The sequence below is a fragment of the Eriocheir sinensis genome, chromosome 1 (genome assembly GCF_024679095.1).
Source record: "Eriocheir sinensis breed Jianghai 21 chromosome 1, ASM2467909v1, whole genome shotgun sequence".
Taxonomy (NCBI): domain Eukaryota; kingdom Metazoa; phylum Arthropoda; class Malacostraca; order Decapoda; family Varunidae; genus Eriocheir; species Eriocheir sinensis.
In genome coordinates, this window is record NC_066509.1 from 29314390 (window position 1) to 29342221 (window position 27832).

A 27832-nucleotide genomic window follows, 5' to 3' on the forward strand; every position below is an offset into this window, starting at 1 on the left:
TCTTGGATCAGGCGCCAGGACCTGCACGTGCTGACCACAGGTAACTTCACGTACACGACGGACACGAGGTTCCGCGCGCTGCACCTGCCCGGCTCGCCCTTCTGGAACCTGGAGGTGGACCGGCCCGCCATCACCGACTCCGGCCTCTACGAGTGCCAGGTGTCCACGCAGCCCAAGATATTCCGCCGCTTCAGGCTTAGCGTTGTGGGTGAGTGGAGGGGGGGAGGGGGTATAGGGTGTGTGGGTATGTTTGGGGTGGAGGAAGGGTGGGTATAAGGTGATGAAGGTGGGTTTAGGGTGTGTGGGTGTGTTTCGGGTCGAGGAAAGGTGGGTATAAGGTGATGAAGGTGGGTATAGGGTTTGTGGGTTTGTTTCGGGTGGAGGAAGGGTGGGTATAAGGTGATGAAGGGGGGTATAGGGTGTGAGGAGGTGCTTCGGGTGGAGGAAGGGTAGATGTAAGGTGAAGGTGGGTACATTTTTTTTTTTTTTTTTTTTTTTTTTAGGGGGCCATCATCCCTGGCTGGGCTATTAGGCCATGGGTAAAGGGTGAGTGGGTGTGTTTGGGGAGGGAAGAATGGGCACAGGGTGTGTTGGAATGGAGAAAGGGTGGGCACAGGGTGTGTTGGAATGGAGAAAGGGTGGGTACAGGTTGTGAGGGTGTGTTGGAGGTGGAGGAAGGTGAGTGAGGTGTGTGTGTGTGTGTGTGTGTGTGTGTGTGTGTGTGAGAGGGGGGAGTATTACCCGGATGAATGATTATGAAATATTACTCGTCTGCAGTAGGCTATGCATTGTGCATTTTTGTTGTCAGTCGGTAAAATTATCTTTTCTTTTGCTTTATACCAAATTTTACAGTTTCATTTTTAAGCAAGCAAGCCTAACTAACCAACCAACCAACCAATCAACCAACAAACAAAGTACTAACCATATAAACAAATAACCAATAAACGAGCTAACTACATTACCAACTAGCCTAACTAACTAATTAATTAACCAACTAACTGATTAACTGACTAACCCACCAACCAACTAACAAACAAATTGAGTAAGTAACAGTGGCGTGTGGTGCAGATGGATGTGTTCATTAATAAGATGGCAGTGCTTTTTTTATGGGGGGGCATCAGCCCTGGCTGGGCTATTAGAACATTTTTTTATTTTTTTTTAGGTTTTGTTAATTTTTATTTTTATTTTTATTTTGTCATCAGCATCATTCACCCAGTCATTCATTCAGCTCATCCACACAGCTTAGCAAAAAAAAAAGATTAAATAAATACATCTTAAGCCCATTTCACACTGTGCCCACTCTGGGCCACGACTACCCACGACTCTAGGGTACACGAGGTCTTGGGTATTGATGTGAAAGGGTCGGGCATGTCTTGAAAGACGTCTTGAGACTGTTGCCGAATGCTGCGCCGACGTCGTGACGGGAGTCTGGAGTCGTGAGGGTTAGCACATGCTGGCAACTAGTTGGCCGAATGTCCCAGACAGTCGGCATGACACCAAGACCCCAATAAAACCTACCCCCCTTCTTGGAGCGTGGGAACCAAATTGTCAAATGGAAAAGTCGCTGTGTTGTCGTGGCCCAGAGTCAGCACAGTGTGAACGGGGCTTAAGGGGGCCTATCCAAAGCTAGCTAGTAGGGGTGGACGGGCACACAGGAGCAATAGACCAACATCGCATATAAAAATGAGATAACATATATATCAATTTTATATTTATCACCTGCTGATTATCACGTGGACCACAACAGTAATAGTACATTTGTTTACATAAAGTAAATGTAGGATAACCACAATACTATGTTTATATTTCATATATAATAATATAAAGTAGGAACCCCCCCCCAAAAAAAATGTATATATATGGTGTCGTCACATCTCGTCGATCAAGTGGGTCTCTCTTAAGAAAAGCATCAATATATCGGTCACCTCGGGATTCCCATCCCCAAGAACTGCGTCCAAGGTGATGGGAATAACCCTCTCTCTGCAGTAGTTTACCAGTCGACTGCGTTCACGGGTAAATCTACTGCAGTGCAAGATGAGGTAACTGACAGACAGTATAGCATCACAAGTCGGACACATCGGCAGTGCGTGTGTTTGGTGTATGGTGTGGTGATGGTATGGCGTAAGGGTGGGGAATGAGGGAGCAGGACGGGCCAGGGAGGAGGAGGAGTGGGCGTGCGTGGAGTGGGAGGGATAGATGATGGCTTCTGTCTTCAGCCCCGTTCACACTGTGCCGACTCATGGCCACGACAACCCAGCGACTTCTGCATTTGACAAGTCGGCTCCCACGCTCCAATAATTTTTTGGTGTCCTGGTGTCGGCTACCATGATTGCCGACTGTCTGGGACATTCGGCCAGCTAGTTGGCAGAATGTCTGCAACATGCTGCCAACTAGCCTCAAGACGAGTCTCAACGGTCTTATTTTTTAAATTGCGCCATGTCTACGACAACCACGAATCTGCCGACCGATTGGCCGACAGTCTTGACGACAGTCTTCCAGACTGTCTGTCAACTGGTTGGCCGATAGCTGGCCGACAGTTGCCAAGGAGTTGGCCGACGGTCTTCCTGACGGTCCTCGCGATTGTCTTGGCGACTGTCTTGGCGGCAGAGAGAGAGAGAGAGAGAGAGAGAGAGAGAGAGAGAGGGGAAGGAAAGGGATATATGTGAGAGAGACGGAAGGAAGGAGAGAGAGGGACGGAGGGAGGAGGGAACGTGGCAGTAAATTCTCTATTCCATTTTACTTTAGTTGGTCATGAAATATATTTGCGTTTTCTATTTTTAACTTTTATCATTGGTATTTTTTAAACTTTTTTCTCTGCTTTGAATTCCATACTCATCTTTTTTCTCCTCTTTCCTTATTTTCTTTTTTACATTATTTTGGTTTAGATTTTTGAAGTTCGTATTTATCTTTCCATTTGTCCACTTTTCTATTGTTTTATCTTTCTCTTGTTTATTTACCTTCTTGTTGTTTTTATCTTTTTTTTTTTTAGACATTCTCTTTTCTGTTTTTCTTTTCCTTTTAAAATTATTTTTTATATTCATATTTAAGGACAACAGCTCATGCCATTGTTTTCTTTTAGCTTATTATTATTATTATTATTATTATTATTATTATTATTATTATTATTACTGATTTTACTGCCACTGCTAATGCGACTACTACTACTACTACTACTACAACTACTACTACTACTACTACTAATACTACTAATACCACCACAACTACTGTTATCATTATCATCACTGTTTTTACACCTACTACTTATACTACACCATTATTTTTTCATTATCGTCTATTTTCATTATTACTATCATCCTCATTATTGTTACTATTATTCTACCAGTACCTTCTCTCCCTTCCATTAGCACCCATTGAGTTATTTATCAATTTGCCTTCCTTACGTATGGGGTATTCATCGTAGCAAAACAACAACAACAACAGCAACAAAACCTCTTGAGCGCCAATCACCAGGGTTCACGGGCACCAAATCCCTCCAGTATTTCTCTAAACAATCAAGTCATTCCTCTCCCTCTCTGCCCCTCGTCCTTCCTCCGTCTCCTTTCTCTTGGCCTCTGTTTCTCATGCAATTTCCTTAACTCTTAACCATCTCTCTCTCTCTCTCTCTCTCTCTCTCTCTCTCTCTCTCTCTCTCTCTCTCTCTCTCTCTCTCTCTCTCTCTTCAGGTTCTATATAATCTGGTTTGATAATGCGAAATCTTAATTGTTACTCTCTCTCTCTCTCTCTCTCTCTCTCTCTCTCTCTCTCTCTCTCTCTCTCTCTCTCTCTCTTCAGGTTCTATATAACCTGGTTTGATAATACGAAATCTTAATTGTTACACTCTCTCTCTCTCTCTCTCTCTCTCTCTCTCTCTCTCTCTCTCTCTCTCTCTCTCTCTCTCTCTCTCTCATCAGGTTCTATATAATCTGGTTTGATAATACGAGATCTTAATTGTTACTCTCTCTCTCTCTCTCTCTCTCTCTCTCTCTCTCTCTCTCTCTCTCTCTCTCTCTCTCTCTCTCTCTCTCTCTCTCTCTCTCTCTCTCTCTCTCTCTCTCTCTCTCTCTCTCTCTCTCTCTCCCCCCCCAGTTCCCTGGTTTGGTTGTTATCTTCTTCCCCTTCCTCCCTCATTTATTCATTGCCTTATCTTCGTTCCATTTCCCTATTAATAAACAAACATTCGCCTTTATTCTCTCTCTCTTCGTGCTTCTTCTGTTTCTCCAATGTCTATATTTCTTTGTTTTGTTTCTTTTCTTCTGCGTTTATCCTTATTTTGTATCCTCATAACCTCTCATTGATTGTAATATTTCCCTTTTCCTTTTTCATTTCATTCTTCTTTTACTTAATTCCCTTCTAAAACACCTCCTCTTTGTATCATTCTTCTCTTTTGTTCTCTTCTCTTTGTAACTTTTTATTTTGCAGCTCTATTGTTATTAACCTTTTCTATATTTTTTTTCTTTCATTCTCATAGTCTTTTAAGCACTTGAATGTTCTGTCTTTTCCCATTCTCCTCCTCCTCTTCGTTGTCCGTCTATTTCTCCTTTTTTTTTTTCGTTCCTTTCTCTTCCTTACATCTCTATCCTTCCTCCTCCTTTCTTCTTCTGACATTCACAATCTACTTTCTCTGATCTCTCCTCTTAATCCTTCTTCTCCTTCGCCCTTTTCCATCATTCATCAACGCCTTTTTTCCCTATCTCCCTTCTTCCTAGTTCCTTCTTCTTCCTCTCCTTATTTTCGTTACCCTCACCATCACTCCCTCTTCCTTGATTCTTCTCCCTTTACCCTTCTTCATTGACCTTTCCTCCACTTCCTTCTTCCATCTTCTTTTCCCTTACACCCCACTTTTTGTCGCACACCTTCGCCTCGCTTGTCTTTCTCTGCTTTCCCTTCTCGTCTTCTTCCCCTCCTGATCATGTTTCTCTTATTTTCTTCCTTAATTCCTCTGTTTTCTGTTTCTCTTGTCTTCCTTCTTTCTTGTATCTCTGTGCTTTCAACTCTCTCACTTCTCTTTCGATTGAATTTTCTATTTTCCTCGCTTTTTCAATGTCTTCTGAACATATTAAAATTCTTTTTTTTCTTTCCTTCCTACCTTCCTTTTTTTCGATCTTTCTTTCCTTTTGTTTTTGTTATTATCAAATCTTTCTTTTCTAGAACTTCATGTTTACTGTTTTCCTTTTACACTACACAATGTTTTCGTGATTTGCTTTTTTTTGTCTCCTTTCTTCTTCTCGTCCTCGTCATTCCCTTCATCCACACGACCTCCTTGTGTCTCATCCGCTTGCCTTTAGTCACCCAATTATTCCACTTGCCCGTTTTTTTAGGACTCGTCCGTAAAATATTTTCCTCCACTTCCGTGTCCTACAGATTCACTAACCTTGTCAACCTCCTATTAATCTTTGTCCATCCTCCTCCTCCTCCTCGTCCTCCTCCTCCTCCTCTTCCTCCTCCTCTTCCTCCTCCTCCTCCTCCTCCTCCATCTCTTGTTCCTCCTTTTTTCACTCCAATTTTAACCTTCAATTCCTTGCCCTGCCATCGAGTCTTTCTCCAACTTCTGTGAATATTTTTTCCTCATTCTCCTCCTTTCTCTTCCACTTCCTCCTTCTCTTTATCTCTCTCTCCACACCTTAGAAGAAATTTAATCTCCATCTGTTTCTCCACGTCTTTATTCTTGTGTCTCCACATTTGCTTCGACTGTTTAACCGCATCATAGATCCACAATTCCTTTATAAATGTAATTCCTTTTATTTCTCCTCCTCCTCCTCCTACTCCTACTCCAATATTTACGAAGGGTGACAAATCTTCAATGGAAAACTATAGGCCGATTAGTTTGACGTCAGTTATAGGTAAAATGCTTGAGTCAATAATAGCTGATAGTATTAGGGACCATATTAACAGACATAATTTAATTCACGACGCACAGCATGGGTCTATTAAAGGAAAGTCGTGCCTTTATCCTTTTACAATAGAGTATACGAGGCAGCTGACAATGATAAAAGTTATGATGTAGTTTATCTTGATTTTAGTAAGGCCTTCGATAAGGTACCTCACCAGAGACTTAAATAAAGTCAGGGCTCATGGAATGAAAGGGAAGGTATTTGATTGGATTAAGGCGTGGATTAGCGACAGGAAACAGAGGGTTACTATTAACGGTAAAAAATCCAAATGGGGTAATATTACCAGTGGGGTTCCTAAAGGCTCAGTTTTAGGCCCGCTTTTATTCATTATCTACATCAATGACATAGACAATGGGATAACTAGTGACGTAGGTAAATTTTCGGATGGCACCAAAATAGGACGCACTAATAGGACAGGGAAGGATGCTAGAGCACTGCAGGAGGATCTCAACAAACTGTCAGCTTGGTCAGAGAAATGGCAGATGAATTTTAACATAACCAAGTGTAGCGTACATAGTGTAGGAACACGCAATCCATTACACGGGTATAGTTTAGACTCCACAGTGATAGGCAGATCGAGTGTGAAAGGGATTTGAGTGTTAGTGACCTCTGACCTAAAACTAAGGAAGCAATGTATTAATGCGAGGAATAGGGCTAACAGGGTATTAGGCTTTATTAACCGGACGGTAACCAACAGGAGTGCAGAGGTCATCCTCAGACTCTACTTAGCGTTAGTTAGGCCACACTTAGATTATGCTGTCCAGTTTTGGTGCCCACACTACAGAATGGACATCAACTTGCTAGAATCAGTTCAGAGGAGGATGACCAAGATGATTCAGGGGCTGAGGAACCTCCCATATCAAAATAGGCTGAAACATCTAAACTTACATTCACTAGAAAGACGAAGAGTGCGGGGAGATCTGATGGAAGTATTCAAATGAGTCAAGGGTTACAGCAAAGGCGATATAAGTAAAGTACTGAGAATTTGCCAGCAGGATAGAACACGCAGTAATGAATTTAAATTAGAAAGGTATAGATTTAGGAGAGTTATAGGCAAGCATTGGTTTAGTAATAGGGTGGTGGGGGAATGGAATAGACTCAGCAGTCACATAGTTAGTGCAGGGACGACGAGTAGACTGGATAGCTACATGGACGAGGATGACAGGTGGTAGTGAGGTGTGGGTGCAGTAAGGTGACAGGTACTGGAGCGTACGCCCGTACCGAAGGTAAACGAGGATCAAGCCTCTACCTTTAACCCCTGAAACTACACCTCACCCATCGTGAGTAGTGGGGGGATTCTGGGGCTGCCCTATGTAGGCCACTTGGCCTCTTGCAGTTTCCCTACGTTCTTATGTTCTTATGTTATGTACTCCTCCTCCACTTCCTCCTCCTCCTCCTCCTCCTCCTCCTCCAATGAACAAGCCAATCATGTCTAATTAACTTCTCTCCTCTCCTCTCCTCCCCCCAGCACCCAGCGCAACTCCTGCCTAACCCCTCTCCCTCTCCCGCCAGTCCCCAGCGCGCGCATCACCGGCTCGAGGGAGATCTTCATGAAGGCGGGCAGCGATATCAATATCACGTGCGTGGTGAAGGGCGCCATTAGGGGAGCGCCCGTCACCTGGTACCACGTGCTGCCCCGCGACCCACGTGAGTACACACCGGGGAGGAGGGGGATGAAAGGAAAGACAGGAAAGTGAGTAGGGGAGAAGGGAAAGAGGAGGGATTTTTTTTATTGGGAGGGAAGGGGAGAGCGGAAATGAGAGAGGGGGAAGAGGAGTAGGATGAGGCGAGGGTGGAAAGGGGAGAGGGAATAGGGGAGAGGGAAGGGGAGAGGGGGAATGAGAGAGGAGGAAGGAAAGAGGAAGGGGAGAGGAAGAAGGGGGAGAGAAGGGGAGAAGGGGAATGGGAGAGAGGGAAGGGAGGGAAGAAGGGGGAAGAGAAGGGGAGAGGAGGAAGGGGAGAGGGAAGGGGAGAGGGAAGGGGAAAGGAAGAAGGGGAGAGAAGAAAGGGAGAGGGGAAAGAAGAGGAGGAAAGAGGAGGGGAAAGGAGAGAGGAGAAGATGAGAGGAAGAAGGGGACTCGGGGAAGGGGAGAAAGGGAAAGGGAGAGGGAAAAAAGTGGGGAAAGGAGAAAGGAGGGAATGTAGTGAAGGATGCTGAGGAAATGGAGGATGTAGCAAAGGGCTGTTGGATGCAAGAAAAGAAATGATGCAGAGGAAAGGTGTAAGAAATAACGCGTAGACACGTAACGGAAGTGTAAGTGTGTTAGTGATGTAGCATCGAAGAAAAGGGAACAACAAAATGACAGCTACACAGGAAAATCAGTGGAAAGGAGCAAGAAAATTAAGAAAATAGACGAACATCAAAAGATAAAAGGTAAAAATAATGTAATACAGAAAGAGTAACAAACAACAGCGACACAAAGAAATACGTAGAAAAGGAAAGAAAGGCGACAAGTACTGAAAGAGGGAAAGAAAAAAAACCAGAAAGTAACAGAAATACAAATGTGAGATAAAATTTAATAGAGAAACAAGTAGAAAGAAAAAAAAAGAGGGATGTAAGGGTTAGCGGAGGGAGTGTGTGGAAGTGTACGAAGATGGAGAGGAAGGAAGGAAGGGAAAAAAAATTGCATATTTTGTATTATACTGTGTTCACTATTTGACACTTTGTTGTTGTTGTTGTTGACTATATAAGGCTGATGACTTTGTTTTCGCTCTCTTGTTATTGTTGTTATTTTTGTTGTTGTTGTTGTTCGCGTGACAAGATTGAATGCTTTGCTCTTGTTCTTTTTTATTTGTTAGTTTCTTTGTCGAGCGAAGCTTTTGATTTTGCGGATTCTCTCTCTCTCTCTCTCTCTCTCTCTCTCTCTCTCTCTCTCTCTCTCTCTCTTTTCTTTTAATAATAACAGTCCTCCCACCACCACCACCAACACCAGTACTAATGTAAATCCCGAGCATGCATTGTCTAACTTTGAAATAAAACCCGATGAAGTTCTTAAAGCCCTCAAATCACTTAAAACAAATAAAAGTCCTGGACCTGATAAAGTATATCCAACTCTGCTGAAAGAAACAAAGAGCGAAATACTCTCCTCCCTCACAACCGTATTCAATATGTCCTTGCGACAAGGCATCGTCCCTTCAGATTGGATAAAGGCTAACGTGACACCGATTTTTAAGAAAGGAGACAAAAAAGTCCAGGTAATTACAGGCCCATTAGTCTAACTTCGGTTGTAGGTAAGCTACTTGAGGGCATAATTAGAGACAAAATTGTGAGTTACCTTGAAAGCCACTCATTAATTGGGGACTCACAACATGGGTTCCGAAACAAAAGATCCTGCCTATCAAATCTATTAACCTTTTATAACGACCTCTTCACTGCTTATGACGTAACCAAATCACTGGACGTAGTCTATCTTGATTTCCAGAAAGCGTTTGATAAAGTCCCGCATCATAAATTACTTTACAAATTAAAGCAAATAGGTATTGACGGTCAAGTAAACCAATGGATAGCGAATTGGTTGAGCAACAGACAACAAAGAGTAGTGATTGACGGATTTAACTCAGAGTGGGCGCCGGTCACTAGTGGCGTCCCTCAGGGCTCGGTTCTTGGCCCAGTGCTCTTCATTATTTACATCAACGACGTGGATGTTGGACTCAATAACCGCATTAGTAAATTTGCAGACGACACAAAGATTGGTAACTCGGTTCTCACTGACGAAGACAGGCAAAGCCTCCAAGAGGATTTGCAAAAAATTTCAGCTTGGTCGGATAAATGGGAGATGCCCTTTAACGTAGACAAGTGCCAGGTCCTTCAAGTTGGAACGAGGAATAAGAAGTTCGATTACGAAATGCGCAGCGTTAAACTCAAAAGCGTTCAATGCGTCAAGGACTTGGGGGTCAAAATCGCGCCAAACCTCAAATTCTCACAGCAATGCATCGATGCAGCAAATAAAGCGAACAGAATGTTGGGCTTCATTAAAAGAAACTTTTTATTTAAGAATAAAGATGTAATACTCCCGCTCTACAACAGTTTAGTCAGACCCCACTTGGAATATGCGGTACAGTTTTGGTCTCCCCACCATGCAAAGGACATTGCTAAATTAGAAGGTGTTCAGCGTCGGGCAACAAAAACGATCCCTTCCTTGCGCAACAAATCCTACGAAGAAAGGCTTTCCAACCTTAACATGTTCTCACTTGAGAAACGTCGCCTCCGAGGAAAACTGATCGAATGTTTTAAAATACTTAATGGTTTCACGAATGTAGACAGATCAACATTGTTTATGATCGATGACACTTTGCGCACGAGGAACAATGGCGTAAAACTCAGATGTAGACAAGTAAATTCAGACTGAACCAAATTTTTCTTCACCAACGTTGTAGTGCGAGAATGGAATAAGCTCCCACCATCAGTGGTCCAGTGTAACACGATTGACTCCTTCAAAAATAAGCTCGACCGTCACTTCCTTCAACTTAATACCAGCTAGAGTAGAAATGCAACGTTTTGGAGTCTTCTGATTAATGTAAAATCACTTAGGTTTAAGGATTGACCACCTAGTCTGGACCATGGGGTCTGTGTGGTCTGATTTTCTATGTAAATCTCTCTCTCTCTCTCTCTCTCTCTCTCTCTCTCTCTCTCTCTCTCTCTCTCTCTCTCTCTCTCTTTGTGTGTGTTATTTCCTTAAAAAAATATCAACATGGCATTTAACAGAAGTAAACGAAACAATCACTGCAAACGCAATAACAAAAAAAAAACATACATAAAGAATTACACCAAAATTACATAAGAAATAATTACACTAAAAATCTCAATAATTACAAAATGACAAAACGAAAAGATGATAAAAGATCAAAAATAGAAGAGAAAAAAATTAGTCATTTAGCTTTGAAACTATAAATATAAAAAGTTAACTAATGAAGATTACATGTATCAAAAACAGTAAAACAATATAACCTACCCCGTCCACACACACACACACCATGAGGAACAGATTAATGTAATCAGTTCTTATTCCTGTTGATCCATGTGGCAGGCATTGTTATATTGCTTAATTAATGGTTCAGGAGGAGGAGCAGGAGGAAAAAGAGAAAACCCACAACGAGAGGAAGACGGTGATACAGCTGATGGAAATGAAGGATGGGGATGAGGAAGAGGAAGAGGAGGAAGAGAAGGAGGAGGAGGAAACGAAAAATGAAGATGAAGGAGATGAAGAGGAAATCAAGACGAAGAATATGAGGGCGAGAAGGAAAAAGAGGAGAAAAGATGGAAGAGGAAGATAAAGTGACTAAAAGAGTTGGAGATGGAGATGAACAGGAGGCGGGAGACGAATTGCACGAGGACGAGGAGAGAATGATGCAGCAGACGGAGTAGGAGGAGGAGGAGGAGGAGGAGGAGGAGCCTATTTATCTGCGGACACAGTTATGGCCCTTCAGTTGTCTGTAGCAGCAAATCTTCCCGTCCGTCAGTCTTTCTCATCACTGTTCCTTTCTTCCACCAAGAGGCTACACTTCTAACACCCCTTCCTCCTCACCCCCCCCCCCCCTTCCCTCCATGGACGTACTAGGGCCACACTGCTACAACACTAATGGTGACTCAAGAACAACAACACAAACAGCAACAACAATATCACTGATAATAATATGACCCATGTCACAGATCAACACTAAATAACAGATGTATCTCGTTATTGCTTCCATCACTACGTTCATAAAAGCTATAGTGAATGCGGAAAAACGATGGATACAATATGAATACCTCGGTTTGAATTCCCTTTGTAGCACTTCTTTTTTCACACAAGCGCCTCTAACCGAACACTGTTACTCCCATCACTACAATGTTAATACAATAATCTACAGAATGAAATAAAACAACGCAATTAATCGTTACCCTGGTTTGAATCTCCTCTCTTGGCACCCCTAAGCACTTCTAAATCGGCACAACCCACCCCTGAACACGACATTTCTAACTTCACTAAACACACAACGCCGCTTGATGCAATAAAACCATGAATACGATAACAGTGCCTTGATTTGGATTCCCCTCCTTGCACCTCCTCTGCAGTCTTAGCTTCACCTTTCGTCAGCCTCCATTTACAGCAAACTACCTCCGATCTCCTCCTGGCTTTCTATTATCATTGGGTTCCTAAGGGAAAGTCAGCTAAACACAGACAATGAGTACAGTAAAAGAAACTGTTCGAGTTCCCCTTTTCAGCATCTCCCGTTCCCTCCCCTTTATCATTATGATTCGTTGTGTAAGAATAAAATAAAATAAAAATCAGCAAATAAAGACTATACTACACACAGGTTCAAATATCCCTCCCAACACCCTCTTTTCACACCAGGCCGCCCTCGACACTTAATTCGTTTTATTACTACACTCCGTTATAAAAATACCTGAAAAAGCAAAATAACAAGGATCGTGCAGCAAGCAACACCCTCTCTTCACCCTTAACCTCTCTCAACCAACTCCGACTCACCCTTAAACACTTTCTCCCCCCCATTATTAAGCTCCGATGTCGAAAACAAATAACCGAAATAACACAAAATACAACAAACAGGTTTGAATCTCCCTCCCGACACCCTCTTTTCACACCGAGGACCCCCAAACTAGCACCAAGTCGACCGTGAACACTTTAATTCCTTAATTACTACGCTCAGTCGTCGAAATACTCTAATACCCAAATATATCAAAATACTACAAAAATGTTCTAATCTCCCCCCCAACACCTTCCTTTCGCACCAGTCGCCCCCAAACCAGCACCAAGTCGGCCGTGAACACTTTATTTCCATTATCGAGGCGTCGCGGAAAGAGTGTCGGTGGTACATAGTGGGATGGGCCTCCAGGACACAGGTGGAGGGCCAACCCGCGCCCTGGAACGGCCTATGTGGACGCGTGGCTCACAGGGGCGGCGCCGAGGCATAAAGAGCGCGCCTGACTGTTGAGCACTCCTCGTTATGGGTCTTCTTTTCTCTTATGTAACGACTTGTGAGGGTGTAAGGAAGGAGGAAGTGTGGGTACCTGGGTGGGTGGGCGGGTTGAGTACTCGCGTGTGTGTGTGTGTGTGTGTGTGTGTGTGTGTGTGTGTGTGTTGTAGTTGTTATTATGTTATGCGATCCTGTGTTGCTCCCTCGAATATTGATCAAAGTTTACCTTCTAAATAATGTTATGCTTTTACACATTTTGGCGCCCTATAAAAAAAATAAAAAAATAGCACATACATTTGACAAGATTTTGTACGAGTAGTGGGTCACTTCCCTGAAGGGTACTGGGTAGCTTTATGACCCTGGTGATAAACTAACAAGCCTTCTGCACCATGAACGTGAAAAACAACAACTGATGAGAACCCAATTAACTTCCTTTGAGGCCTTTAGGAATAGTCGAGGAAGCGTCTGAGAATACCGACAAGAGGGTGCTTTGGTGCTGGTTTAGAGTTGCCTGAGGTGAACATTAAAGAAAAAAAAGTATTACGAGGAAATTTGAACCTTGGTACTTGTTTATATATTGTGATGTATTGTTTAATGTATTCATCCTCTTTCTCTTTTGCTGCGCGAAGTGACTTTCAATAGTGTGTTCAAGGATGACTTGGGTTGCCTTAGTGTTGGCGGGTGTGGAAAGAGAAAGAGGTGTAAGGAGGAAAATTCAAGCCGAGATACTCTTTATTTTGTTGCATTTAGCCTTACTCCCCCGTCTGCAGTGGTAGGACAGGAAGGGCCAATATAACGTCTGTTTTGATGTTTCCATTAATTGTACACGGTTCGCAGTGATAATGAATACATAACGATCAGGGGTACCGTGGCGATGGTTCAGAACTTTAGATGACTGCTGAAGGGGAAAGGGGTGGGGGGAAGCAGGGGTTAATTAAGAAGAAAGCTGACTGTAACAGTATATATATATATATATATATATATATATATATATATATATATATATATATATATATATATATATATATATATATATATATATATATTAACGGGAGAAGTAATAATATGTTTTAGTTTTAAGTGTGGGTTTGAGAGGCAACAATACCCAGTTGGTCACGTCCTTCAGCTATGACCTGTCGTCGAGGCAAAAACAGCTGCGAGAGAAACATGTTTTGCATCCTCATCAGCTGGGCAATACTTCAACGTGGGACACGAAGTGTGTGTGTGTGTGTGTGAGAGAGAGAGAGAGAGAGAGAGAGAGAGAGAGAGAGAGAGAATTTTTCAGTAGGCTATGAATAGTTTGTGTATAGAGCGAAATAACCTACTGTTATAGCCATTTATTGCTGTTTTTATACTGTACATCACTGGCCGTTTGTACACTGGATGCTGGACGCTACAAAACACAACAGTGAATACAACAGTTGGCTACCTCGGTAAACAAACTAAATAGCAATAGCCTACTCCTGGAAAAAAATTGTTGAAACGTATTTGTGGCGTATAGAACAACGTACATTTACGTACCTGTCACACAGCACACAGAGTGGTGGTGTTGTAACACTGGGGGGTGACCGGAGGGGACAGGGGGGCAGCGGCGCCAGGGTGCAGCGGTGAGGGAGTCAGGGAAGGGCCGCCCCCTGCTGTGCCTCACGATGAACACTCAACGTTGACACTCCTCCTTCACCACACACCTGACCACAGTGCACAGCCTCACGTGTGTCAAGGCGGCCACACCATCGTCCTCACCTTGGACAGCCGCTTCGCGAGGAAAAGCTAAAGTGTTGCGGCAAATTAGCCACCCCATGCGGGTGTCGCCGTGCACGTCCTCACCGTTCACTTGCTCTATAGACACTGACGAGTGACGCCGCCGCGCAGCCGCGGGGCCGCGGGCAGCCGGGCACGTTGCGTTCACTAGTAATAATCGCCACACTTCTCGTATCATGGCAACAGCGTTCACCTTTGTAAATGTTGATGTATTTCCCTCACATTCTTCGTTATCTCCACATCTCTTTTCCGCGTTCCAAATTCCTTTACTTCCTTCGTAATCTCATTGACTACCAGATAAGGAAGACAGAAAAAAAGATCAATCCCTTACGACCCTTCTTCCTAGTCTTCCTCCTCCTCCTCCTCCTCCTCCTCCTCACTGCATCAGAACTTTTGCAATTTTCTCAAATCTTTCAACATATTCCTCCAATCCCTTAAACGACGAATAAAGAGGAGGTAGTGGAAGTCAATAGCCAGGATCGAAACTGTTATTCATTCCACTCTTCCTCTTCGTCTTCCTGTCCCACTCTTTTTCCTTCTCCTCCTGATCCCTCTTCATGAAGCGTTGAATCCTGTTCTGCTGATCCTAATGTTTCTTCAATTCTCCTAGTTCGGCAGATAAGAGAGAGAGAGAGAGAGAGAGAGAGAGAGAGAGAGAGAGAGAGAGAGAGAGAGAGAGAGAGAGAGAGAGAGAGAGAGAGAGAGAGAGAGAGAGAGAGAGACACCAGAGTACTCGAGGGGCAGCTGAGGTTTGGAGACGACACCCTGGCCATTAGGGACTCCATCAACATCCTGGGGGTGGAGGTCGACTCCAAACTCAGCTTTGACCGCCACCTCGAGAACGTGGCGCGCAAGGCGTCCCTGAGAGTGACACTCCTGCGTCGAGTCCGCCACCTTCTCGACACTGATGGACTCCTAAGGCTGTACAAGGCCCAGGTGAGGCCCATCATGGAGTACAGCCCCCTCACATGGATGAGTAGCGCCCAGTGCCACCTCTCGCTGTTGTACCGGGTGCAGAGGCGTGCCGAACGCCTCATATACGGTGCCAGTGACCAGCAGCAGCAGCAGCAGCAGCAGGGACGACAAAGGGGACACCGGCAATGGCAACAGCAACAACAACAGCACCACCGTCACCACCCGAGACAGGACGTCCCCGCCACCAGATGGATAGTCTGGAGCACCGCAGGAGGTCGGCGCCCTCACAGTGCTGCCCAAGGCCCAGGTGCAGCACACACCACTCCTCGCGGCACTCGGAGTCCCATAGAGGAGGTCAGAGCGAGCTACGAGAGCGGTAGCGTCCGGTGATCTTCTCGAAGTCCCGAGGACCCGTACGCTGAGGTGTCAGCGGGCCTTCATCTGTGTCACAGCAACACTGCGGAACGCCTTCACGGCCGAAGTGGACCTATCAGGCCTGAGCACCCAGCGCGTAAAGACAGCTGCCCACCTGTGGAGTCACGCAAGCCCCCCTTAAGTGACAGTGTCTACGAACAATACGGACTTCAAGGGGGGCCACACCCACACTAATATAAAAGAACAAACTATTGGGCAAGCTTTAGAATAGGTGCCCTTAAGGAAGAGGGCTCCTTTAGCTCGTGATACCCCATGCCATACTAATAGGATTTCATCTGTATGCTTTTGTTTAAGGAGAGAGAGAGAGAGAGAGAGAGAGAGAGAGAGAGAGAGAGAGAGAGAGAGAGAGAGAGAGAGAGAGAGAGAGAGAGAGAGAGAGAGAGAGAGAGAGAGAGAGAGAGAGAGAGAGAGAGAGGTCAACTGTGTATTCCTCATCCTCTTTCTCCTTTTCTTCGTCTTCTTTTTCTCCTGCTTCTAAAAAATCAGTTATTCATTTCTTTCCTATATAGAACGTTAAAAAAAAACATTGATGTACATTTTCTACGTTTTTTATCCACCCTTTATTCCCTTATCATCCTGCTTCACATTAATCAGTACTTCTAATTTCAATTCTAAATTATTGTTTTCTGCTTTTCTCATTTTCTCAGCCTCTCTCCACCCACTGTTATTACCCTCATTAACTCCTCGTTTCATCTCCTTTTTTAAAGCATCAAAACCCATCCATTTCAACTCGTTCCTTTTATACCTCATCTTTCTCAAAGTTCTCCTCCTCCTTCTGCTCGTCCTCTTCCTTCTCCTCAACGGATCGGAGCCTCACCAATCCTTTCCTGTCACTATTCTTTTTTTTTATATATAGCCTTCACGCCTTTCCCTCCTCCCTCGCCTCACAAACAAGACAGTGGAGACTGGAGACCAATCCCATTTACTGCTCCTCTTAGTAGCCTCTCAGCGTCCTCCCTGGCAATCACGCCTGTCCCTTCTCCCTCGCCCTACAAACAAGAAGACAAGTATAATGTCTACCACAACTCCATGTCCTCTCTCCTCCCCGCAGCCAAGGAGGAGCTGGTGGAGATCAACGCCGGGGGTCGGGGCGGCGTGCAGCTGGTAACGGACAAGAACTCGGGCACCAGCTGGCTCCTGGTCACCCACGCCACCTGGAGGGACGCCGGGAACTACACGTGCGCGCCCGTGCACGCCACGCCCGCCTCGGTGTCCATCCACGTGCTCGACGGTGGGTGGGCGTGGGCGTGGAGGGAAGAGGGGGAGAGGGTGCATGTGTGTGTAAAGCCCCGTTCACACTGTGCCGACTCTGGGCCACGACAACCCACGACTCTAGGGTACACGAGGTCTTGGGTGTTGATGTGAAAAAGTCGGGCATGTCTTGAAAGAGGTCTTGAGACTGTTGCCGAATGCTGCGCCGACGTCGTGACGGGAGTCTGGAGTCGTGAGGGTTAGCACATGCTGGCAACTAGTTGGCTGAATGTCCCAGACAGTCGGCAAGATACCAAAACCACAATAAAACCTCCCCCCCTTCTTGGAGCGTGGGAGCCAACTTGTCAAATGGAAAAGTCGCTGGGTTGTCGTGGCCCAGAGTCGGCACAGTGTGAACGGGGCTTAAGGTGAGAGGGTGTAGTAAGTTGGAAGGTGAGGAAGGTGTGTATGAGGGGGGAGGGTCATATTTTTGCTTTCTATCTGATTTAGTGTTACTTTTCTACCTTTGTTTATCGTTATATATTTCTCCCCTCAGCATTTCTTCCCGCTATCTTTTTTCCAAGGCCAGGTTTCGTCTGCCCTGTGTGACCTACTACTGCTGCCTTACTCTCACCTACTATTACTATTGTTCCCTGTGTGACCTACTACTGCTGCCTTACTCTCACCTACTATTACTATTTGTTCCCTGTGTGACCTACTACTGCTGCCTTACTCTCACCTACTATTACTATTTGTTCCCTGTGTGACCTACTACTGCTGCCTTACTCTCACCTACTATTACTATTTTTCCCCACTCTTCTACCTTGTTTCTGTTCTTCGTGTGGCTGTACGAGATCTTGCTATGGGAAGAAAATATCATAAAATCCTTCCTTCCCGAACGTTATGTATTCCACATCATTCTTCGTTGTTCTGTTTCAATTATCTTAGTTCTATTTATTTCGTTCACTATTAGTTTTTCGTTTTCTTTTCAATATTCGTTCTCTCTCATGATCACTATTTGTTATCTTTCTCTCACTCTTCGTGTGTACTACTGGCCACTTGCAGACTCCTTACTTTCTTGTTTTTATGTTATCTCCTTTTTGGTCTTTAAAACACTAATTCTTCCTTTCCTCATCAGTCAGACTCCTTACCGGCCACTTGCAGACTCCTTACGTTGTAATGGAATCTCCTGTTTGGTCTTTAAAACAATAATCCTTCCTTTCCCCACCGCTGCGTGCCCTTGATCCCCGTTCCTTTCCCCCAGAAGAGGCTCCAGCCGAGCTCCAAAACGACCCCCAGCCGAGCCGGGCCCAGACGTCCACCCAAGGAACGCCAGGCCTCCCGCTGCTCCTGCTGGGGCTTCACCGTCTGCTGGGACGCGACAGGACGAGAACGTGGTGCCTCTGGGTTCTCCTGGCTGCCTGTCTAGGGTTCTCCAGCGCCGTCAGTGGTACGAGTAGCCTTCAGGACGTCTCTCAGATTAGTAAGGAAGCCAAGGCATTCTTGAAAGTCGCCGCGAGGGAGGAAGGTGGTTTGCGGATATCCTTTGCTTCTACACTTCCTCCTCTTCTCTCTTTGTATCCTACACTTCATTCTCGTCTCCCCCATCCTTCGTCTGATACACTCCACCCTTCTCCTTATCGTTGGAATCCTACACTACCTCTTCCTTTTCTTCCTCCTCCTCCTCCTCCTCCTCTCGAAGGCACCATGACAAACCACTCAGTTCCGACGCCCACGTGCATTGATCTAACCCCCTCCACCTCCTCCTCCTCCTCCTCCTCCTTCCATTTCCTCACCCACGCTTCGTGCACTTCCCCCTCCCACGCCTTCCGCCCTCAGCTCTAGTCCAGGGCGGGGCGTGTGGGAAGCGAGGCGCGGGGGACGTAACGGCGCGTTGGTTGTGTTGGTTGTCTGCGGTGATGTGGCGGAGTTGTGTTGCAGCGGTGTGTTGATGCGGGTGTGTTGCGGCGGTGTGTTGGTGCGGGTGTGTTGCGGCGGTGTGTTGGTGCGGAAGTGTTGCGGTGGTATGTTGGTGCGGGTGTGTTGCGGCGGTGTGTTGCGGTAGTTGTGTTGCGGCAGTGTACTGGTGCGGGTGTGTTGCGGCGGTGTGCTGGTGCGGGTGTGTTGCGGCGGTGTGCTGGTGCGGGTGTGTTACGGCGGTGTGTTGGTGCGGGTGTGTGTTGCGGTGGTGTGCTGGTGCTGGTGTGTGTTGCGGCGGTGTGTTGGTGCGGGTGTGTGTTGCGGCGGTGTGTTGGTGCGGGTGTGTGCTGCGGTGTGTTGGTGCGGGTGTGTTGCGGTGGTTGTGTTGCGGCGGTGTGTTGGTGCGGGTGTGTTGCGGTGGTTGTGTTGCGGCGGTGTGTCGGTGCGGTTGTGTTGCGGCGGTGTGTTGGTGCGGGTGTGTTGCGGTGGTTGTGTTGCGGCGGTGTGTTGGTGCCGGTGTGTTGCGGTGGTTGTGTTGCGGCGGTGTGTTGGTGCGGGTGTGTTCCGGCGGTGTGCGGGTGCGGGTGTGTGTTACGGTGGTTGTGTTGCGGCGGTGTGTGTTGCGGGTGTGTGTTGCGGCGGTGTTTTGGTGCGTGTGTGTTGCGGCGGTGTGTTGGTGCGGGTGTGTTCCGGCGGTGTGTGTTGCGGGTGTGTTGCGGCGGTGTGTGTTGCGGCGGTGTGCTGATGTGGTGTGTCGCGGCGGTGTGTTGGTGCGGGTGTGTTGCGGCGATGTGCTGGTGCGGGTGTGTTGCGGCGATGTGCTGGTGCGGGTGTGTAGCGGCGGTGTGTTGGTGCGGGTGTGTTGCGGCGGTGTGTTTGGTGCGGGTGTGTTGCCGCGGTGTGTTGGTGCGTGTGTGTGTTGCGGTGGTGTGTTGCGGCGGTGTGGTGCGGCGCTGTGTTGGTGCGGGTGTGTTGCGGTGGTGTGTTGCGGTGGTGTGTTGCGGCGGTGTGTTGGTGCGGGTGTGTGTTGCGGTGGTGTGTTGCGGCGGTGGCGTTGGTGCGGGTGTGTGTTGAGGTGGTGTGTTCCGGCGGTGTGTTGCGGCGCTGTGTTGGTGCGGGTGTGTTGTGGTGGTGTGTTGCGGTGGTGTGTTGCGGCGGTGTGTTGGTGCGGGTGTGTGTTGCGGTGGTGTGTTGCGGCGGTGTGTTGGTGCGGGTGTGTGTTGCGGTGGTGTGTTGCGGCGGTGGCGTTGGTGCGGGTGTGTGTTGAGGTGGTGTGTTGCGGGGCGTGAAGAGAAAAACTTTGCATCTATCGTGTGTGTTGTCCCTCCTCCCTCATGCATGTGTAAAAATGTGTTGCTCTTTCCTGCTCTCTTGATAACGCTACACACACACACACACACACACACACACACACACACACACACACACACACACAAACTAACTAACTAACTAACTAACTAACTATGTACAAATTTTAAGGTCGTATGTACAGTAAATTCATCAGTGTGTTAATAATAGAAAGAGTGGACGAGGGAAAGGTTATGAAAGAGAAAAAAGTGAGAACGATAAAAACGGAGACGAGAAAAAAAGTGTTTGACAAATGAAAGGTTAATGGTAAGTAGAGAATAAGAGAAAAGAAATGTGTGGAAACAGATAAATGACTGAACAGATGCTTAATTAAGGGAAAAAATACTGTGAAAGGTAAGATATGCAAAACAATGAATAAAGAAGAAAACTTAGTGATTGATGAAAAGGTTGATGAGAAAAAGATGGACAATGAAACAGGTGACAGTGATAGAAAAGACTGATAGAAAAAGAGACAAATGAGGAAAAAGGTGAACGAGAAAAACAATCTGAAAAACGGATGAGAAATATTGGAAAGGAAAAATAAGACTCGCAAATGTAAACGAGAATACCAATAAAGTAAAAAAAAAAAAAAAAAAAAAAAAAAGAGGGAGTAAAAGTGGAAACTCTAGAAGGGAAGAATGTGCGGGGATGAAATTTAAGTGCAAATGTGATCAATTATTCTCTGTTTTGTGAAAATACGATAAAGATGGAAAGAGTGCAAAAAAAAAAGAATACTGAAACTCATTAAAATGGAGGATGTGAGTATCAGAAGAACGTAAACATCGAATGAGAAAAAAAAGGAATAAGTTACCGAGAATGACTCCCGTAAGGTTGAAATAAAACTGAAGAAAGGAAAAAGATGAAAAGACTGAGAAAAAAATATTGAAAATATATGGAATGACTGAAAATTAAAAAAAAAAAGGGAACTTCAGAAAAGGTGTGATCATTAATTGTCAGGACAACGTGTGAAATTCAATGAGAAAAAAAATGATATCCTTGAAGAAAATGTGCACATATGTAATTCAACTGTTATTGTGACCAATGATTCTTAACTTTGTGGTAATGAGGTAAAGATGAACAATGTAATGAACGATTGAAAGTTATGAAATGAGAATCTCTAAAGAAATTGGCAATGTTAGGACTGACTCGACTTCGAAACTTCGACGGATGAAAATATGTAAAAAAAACAACAAAAAAAACAACAGGAAACTTACGCAAAAGGAAAGTGAAAAGCATATATGAAGACATTTCAAAGAAATTAAAAGAAGAAATAGATAAAACTCTCTAGGGTAAAAATGTGCAGATATTGAATTGGGCTTAATAATGTGTAAAAAGTCAAGTGCTTTCTATATTAATCGTCGACGCTGTGATCCATTTGAGAGTAAAACCAAAACGGCGAGATAATAATAAAAGAAAATTACCAAATGGATGAGTTACCGTTAGCAATTATTCATTTTATATTAATTGATTTCTGTGGGAGGGAAAATATTAAAGAAAATTAGCCGGTTGCTCTCTCTCTCTCTCTCTCTCTCTCTCTCTCTCTCTCTCTCTCTCTCTCTCTCTCTCTCTCTCTCTCTCTCTCTCTCTCTCTCTCTCTCTCTCTCTCTCTCTCTCTCTCGTGACCTGAATACACATAGGCTACACACAATATCGTTTTAAAATATGCATCCTTCCTCCTTATCTTCTCCTCCTCCTCGTGCTACTCGTGCTCCTCCTCCTCAACCAACTCAACACAACCTCAACCCAACTCAACCAACTCAAGAACTAGAAATAACGGTTTACCCATTAAGTCGAGTCGATGTAACACAGACACTGGAAGGAGTTTCTTATCAAACCGAGTCATCCGCCACTGGAATAATCTTCCCTCGGAAGTAGTAAATGCGAATACCATCAACTCCTTCAAATATAGAATCGACCGTCATTTCGCTGCGTCGGGAGTAAACTGAATAACGAGGGCCTTTCATTTGCTCCTCAATATCGAGGTGCTTTCATCTGCTCACCAAGCCCCAAGTGGCGGTCGAGCAGATTAAATCACCCAAGCGGGCGACCTCGTAATGAGCCAATAGGCTTTCTGTTGAATGCATTTCCATGTTTCCTCCCCCTCCTCCTCCTCCTCCTCCTCCTACACCCGCTTACCGGAACTACCATTCTCTCCTTCCCTCTCCTCATGTTCCTACTTTTCTACATACTGACTCTTCTTCCTCCTTCTTCCCTTTCTCTACGTCTCTATCTTCCTCTCCTTTTTCTACGTCACTCCGTCCCTACTTCTTCTCTTTTTGTCCTTCCTCCTCCTCTTCTTCCTCCTCATGCTCCTCTTTGAAACTGTGGTGTTCAAGGACTCTCAGTGCCATGGAAAGAGGAACCGTTGGAAGAAAGAAGAAAACCAAAGAGGGAGATAGAAAAGGAGGGAGAGGAGGAGGAGGAGGAGGAGGAGGAGGAGAGTGGGAGGGGGGTAAAGGGAATAGGGCGAAGGAAAAAGGCAGTGAAGAGAAAGCTGGAGAGATGGAGGGAGAGAAGAGGGGTAGATGTAGAGGAGTAGAAGGGAGAGAGAGAGAGAGAGAGAGAGAGAGAGAGAGAGAGAGAGAGAGAGAGAGAGAGAGAGAGAGAGAGAGAGAGAGAGAGAGAGAGAGATGCCTTTATTTTCTTTAAAAAATATTAAATTAAAGAAAACTATGTAAGGAGGAAAGAAGAAAGAAAAGGGAAGAGAGAATGAGAAATAAGTGGAGGAAAAGTAAGAGAAAGCAAATAATGAAGAAATAATGAAGCTGGCAGGGAGGAGCGGATGGGAGAAAAAGTAGTAACGGGAGATGAAGAATGAAGAGAAAATGAAGGAAGGACGAAGCAGCCAACATGAAAAGGCCGAAACAAAAAAAATGAGAGGGAAGAGAAGAACATGAAAATAAAATTGAAGGGAAGATGGAGGAGTGAAAAAGAAGGAATAACCAAAGTGAAAAGAAGGAAAAAACAGGAAGAAATGAACAAGAGGACAAGAATACAGACTGAAAAAAAATTTGATTAAACTCGAAAGAAAAACAAACTAATTAGGAAAAGAACTGGAGTGTGAAAACAAAACAATTAAGTTAGTGAGAAGGTATTAGGAAAAAAGAAAAACTACACAAAATACAAAACACAGAAGAGTGAGAAGAAGAGAATAGAATAGCGATGATAGAAATAAAAGCCAAAACCGTGAACAGATATACACAGAGAAAAGAAGGGCAACGGAGACAAAAAGATAAACAAGGCAAAATGTGAAGAAAAAATGAGGAAGAAGAAGAGGAGGAAGATGAGGAGGGAAAAGACAGTAAGGAGATGGATTAAGGAAGGTAAAGGAACACAAAAGGAGCGAGATATTGAGGAAAAGCTAACCAATAGAATATAAAGACAGTTAGGAAAAGAAAAGGATACAAGGTAAAGGAGTAACACGCACAAAGGAATTCAGAAAATAAAGGAAAGAAGAAGGGATACAGAGAAAAAGAACAGAGCGTGTGAAAGAAATCCTGAAATACCTGCGAATCCCTGAGGAAAAGATCAATGATGTGGAAGAGGAGGAGGGGTACGAAGATAATGGAGAGGAGGTCAAGGAGGGGAATCGGAAAGGAGGTGGAAGAAGAGTGAAAGAGACGCGTAAAAAAAAACGATATGGAGATACGGGGAAAGGAAGAGGCAAAGAGGAAGATAAAGAATAGAAGGAAGAGGAGGAGGTGGAGGTGGAGGAGGTGGAGGAAGAAGATTAAAGAGACAAAATTTAATATCACATGAGGAGAGGAATGTGTTAGTATGTGAATATGTGTGTGTGTGTGTGTGTGTGTGTGTGTGTGTGTGTGTGTGTGTGTGTGTGTGTGTGTGTGTGTGTGTGTCGCGTCTCACTTCCCTGATTGATAAACAGTTCTTATTGTGTGTGTGTGTTTTTGTGTGTGTGTGTGTGTGTGTGTGTGTGTGAGAGAGAGAGAGAGAGAGAGAGAGAGAGAGAGACGGGTTTGAAATATTAAAAAGAATCGAATCTGCAAAACTAAGTGAATTGAAACAAATGAAAATGTTACGCTCGTGAACATGATTCTTCGAACGATTTCGTTCTCTCTCTCTCTCTCTCTCTCTCTCTCTCTCTCTCTCTCTCTGTTAAAAGCGCACAAAGGGAAGAAAAGAAAGCGCAAGAGTAAAGGAGAGAAGGAATATGCCAAGGAGAAAAGGAAGAGTGGTGACGAACACTGAAGCGAGGCAAATAAAGAATATTCACGCAACTTGAAGGAAAAGGTGAAGGAGTGAAGGGAAAATGATTAAGAAAATAAGAGGAAGGAGAAACAACAATACGAAGGAAATATAGAAAGGTGTCAAATAAATTTAAAAAAATATGAAAGCAACTCAAAATGAATAATAGATTTAAAAAGTCAGAAAGGTTAGGAAAAAAGAAAGTAATGGCCGGAACGAAAAATGGAAACGTGTCAGTCGAACAAAAGAACAGACTTGTGAACAACTCAACATGGAAACTTAATTAGAAGAGTGAAAGTCAGAAACACTATGAGGAAAAAGAGGAAAATATGATGAGAATGAAATCAGAAAAGAGTCAATAAGTGTATGAATCATTAAACAAAGAAACGGAATAATGAAATATAAATAGATATATAAAAGATGAACACATACAAAAAAATGTTAGGGAGATGTGAAAACGAGGGAATATGTTCAGGTCCAGCGTCATTACATACTCGTTTTGTTATAATTATGTGTTCTCCATATTGTTAGGCTAATGTCACACATTCACGATCTAGCCTCGACGTTAGAAAATGTCACGCTGCCAGACGTACGTTAATATCATTGTAAATAGATCCCCTAAAATGCCGATCATTGCCGACGTCGAAACGACGTTGTCGAGACGTTACTGAGATGGACATCCAACGGTGTTGGTTTACTGCCGACGGTGGCAGATGTCGGGGAGGGCGCCGAGTGTTTAGAAATTTCCAAAACTGTCGGCGTGTGGCCTGACGTCGGGAGGCGTCGGGAGTCAAGATCGTGAATGTGTGACACTGGCCTTGGTTGTCTTTGGTGCATGTGTTCCTCATAACAGATTATACCACACAGTGTTTGGCTGGTGTGTGTAGCGGCTTTGTTCCCTTTTTCCTTACTATGCAAGGAAGAGAAGTTGCTGCTCGCTCTCAGCATCAATTCGGTTGGTCAAATGCAAGAGGAATACAGAGGTGATTTTTAGGAAACTATTTCCCGGTGCTGCTCTGAAGTCATGACCATTTTCACTTTATTTCAAAGTGCTGCCTTTGGCCCCTTATCTGGTGTTCACTGCGTAATGGTTTGCTTTCCAGGAACAGCTGCATTATATATATATATATATATATATATATATATATATATATATATATATATATATATATATATATATATATATATATATATATATATATATATATATATATATATATAATAGGTTATAGTATATGTGTACTCTTTTAGGGCCCCACACTGTGTGTGGAGGAAATTATCAACGGCATCCCGAGTAACGACAGCAGCACCCAGCCGGTGGCCACACAAGCTGCACGCAAGATGCTCTCAGCCCGCCCCTAGATGCCACCCTGGATGCCGGCCTGGTGCACCCCCTTGTACGCCTCCTGGAGAGGGCAGACAAGTGAGTGTGGGCTGAGTGCTGTAACCAGAGGCCAGGGTCCAGGATGTCTATTTATCCTTTTTATAAATGAAACTTTCAAGAGAGGAATACCAAGGCTTCTCAAACTGAAACTGATCATTCTTTTGACATGTATTATGTCCATAAGAGCAGCTGTTGTGTTCACTTATTAATTTGTTTTGCCCTTTGACTGCCACCTTTAGTTTATAAGTAAACTGACTTACTCTTGTGCCAATGTGAAGTAATGAAAATGTTCTAGATACGAATGCCAAATGGTTTGCACAAATTGGCGACCATCACTGTTACATCTGATGGTGGACAAGCGCCCTGCCACAGCCCCGCCCTGCACGTTCTACATTGTTCCTTGTGACCCATTCATAAATAATAGCAAGGTTAAGCATTCTGTGGCATCCAGCCCTGAGTTGTATCGTTCCTACTGTGAGGGTCTCGCGTTGATAAACGTGGAGGGGAACATGAAGTCTTAAGATGAAGAGAAGGAGGTAGAAAAAGGTGTCGCTTCTTGAGAGAATCTTCCTGCTTTGTTTTTATGATGTATGAACAAATGATTAGTTTGAAGTTTGTTCCTGCATGTAATCCACGGTGTTTGCCTCCCCAACAGCCTCGGGCGCTGTCGTATCGTTCGTCAAGCTGCTCCGCTCGCCGCACACCAACGTGGCATGCAGAGCAAGCCGTGTGGGCGCCGGGAAACACTGCTGGCGATGGCCCCAAACTCAGAGACTTCGTCATTAAGGCTGGCATTGTACAACCCCTTTTGGAACTCATTAGACCAGACACAGAGGTAAGTTCATGAGGATGATTTCTTACATTTTATAATGGGATGCTCTACCATTCAGTGATGTATTCTTTCTTCACTGCAAAACTCAAGCACAAAGTGGAACAGTAAACTAATGCTTATAAGAGAAAGAAAAGAATAAACTGATCATCAGAATAAACTGTCTTCAGTATCTTCATTCCTGTAGCATCACTGCATCATAGTGAATGTATTGCTGAGTGTAGATACACAGGTCTTTGTTGAGCTGGCATGAAAAGGCGGCACCAGGTGGAAGGCCACAGCCACAGACGGCAGGCCAGTGCTGGTACACAATACGGTGATGGAGGCAGTGGTAGTGAACAGGGTGATAACTTGTTGGCTGCTGGAAGGTGTTTGAAGGATGGGTACTTTGAATTACGAGGAACTAATAAAGTAATGTAAAGACTAGAGTTCAATTCTCAGGTCTGAGGACAAGTATCTTAACATAAATTCGTTAGTCATTCATTCATTATTGTCTTAGAAGACACAACAAAACCCAGTGAGGTGATGCCCCACCTGGACCGCTTCCCGCATGCATCAGTTATTTGTGTTTCATACCAGTGGGAGTGTAAAACAGTCACCAAAAGTATTGTAGGTTAACATGGCTCGTTAATATTCACCCAGCAAAGGGTTATAAATGTGTTCATCTTCTCAGACTGCCGAGATCAACGAGGTGGACCGCCTGGGCCAGATGAGTGAGGAGTGCGGCGGACTGGACAAGACTGAGGACTGCAGCACCACGACAACGAGGCCGTGTACGAGAAGGCCCTGGATGGATATCATCGAGAAGTGTTCCGGCGAGGAGGAGGGCCCCGAGGTGAGCAGCCCCACCAGTGGCCAGGCGTACGACTTCTCTGCCGTGAACAACGTGCCTGAGGGTGGATTCTCTTTCTAGGACTTCAGTGTGTGTGTCTGGCAAGGGAGGAGCAGCAGCAGGCAGAGTGTGTGTGTTCCACGGCGGAATAATGTGATAATGTATCTAACCGTCAATCTCACTTGTCTAAGTGACCTTTGCAG

General features: G+C 44.8%; 1 protein-coding gene across 1 annotated transcript; it reads left to right on the forward strand.

Moving 5' to 3' along the window:
* On the forward strand, positions 1–27832 carry LOC126981246 (uncharacterized; the record flags this gene model as incomplete). Its single annotated transcript, XM_050832499.1, has 8 exons — positions 1–208; positions 7404–7538; positions 16972–17151; positions 18379–18753; positions 25452–25461; positions 25836–26007; positions 26624–26803; positions 27471–27832. Coding segments are annotated over 8 exons (1500 nt in total), but the record flags the coding sequence as incomplete, so codon positions are not given.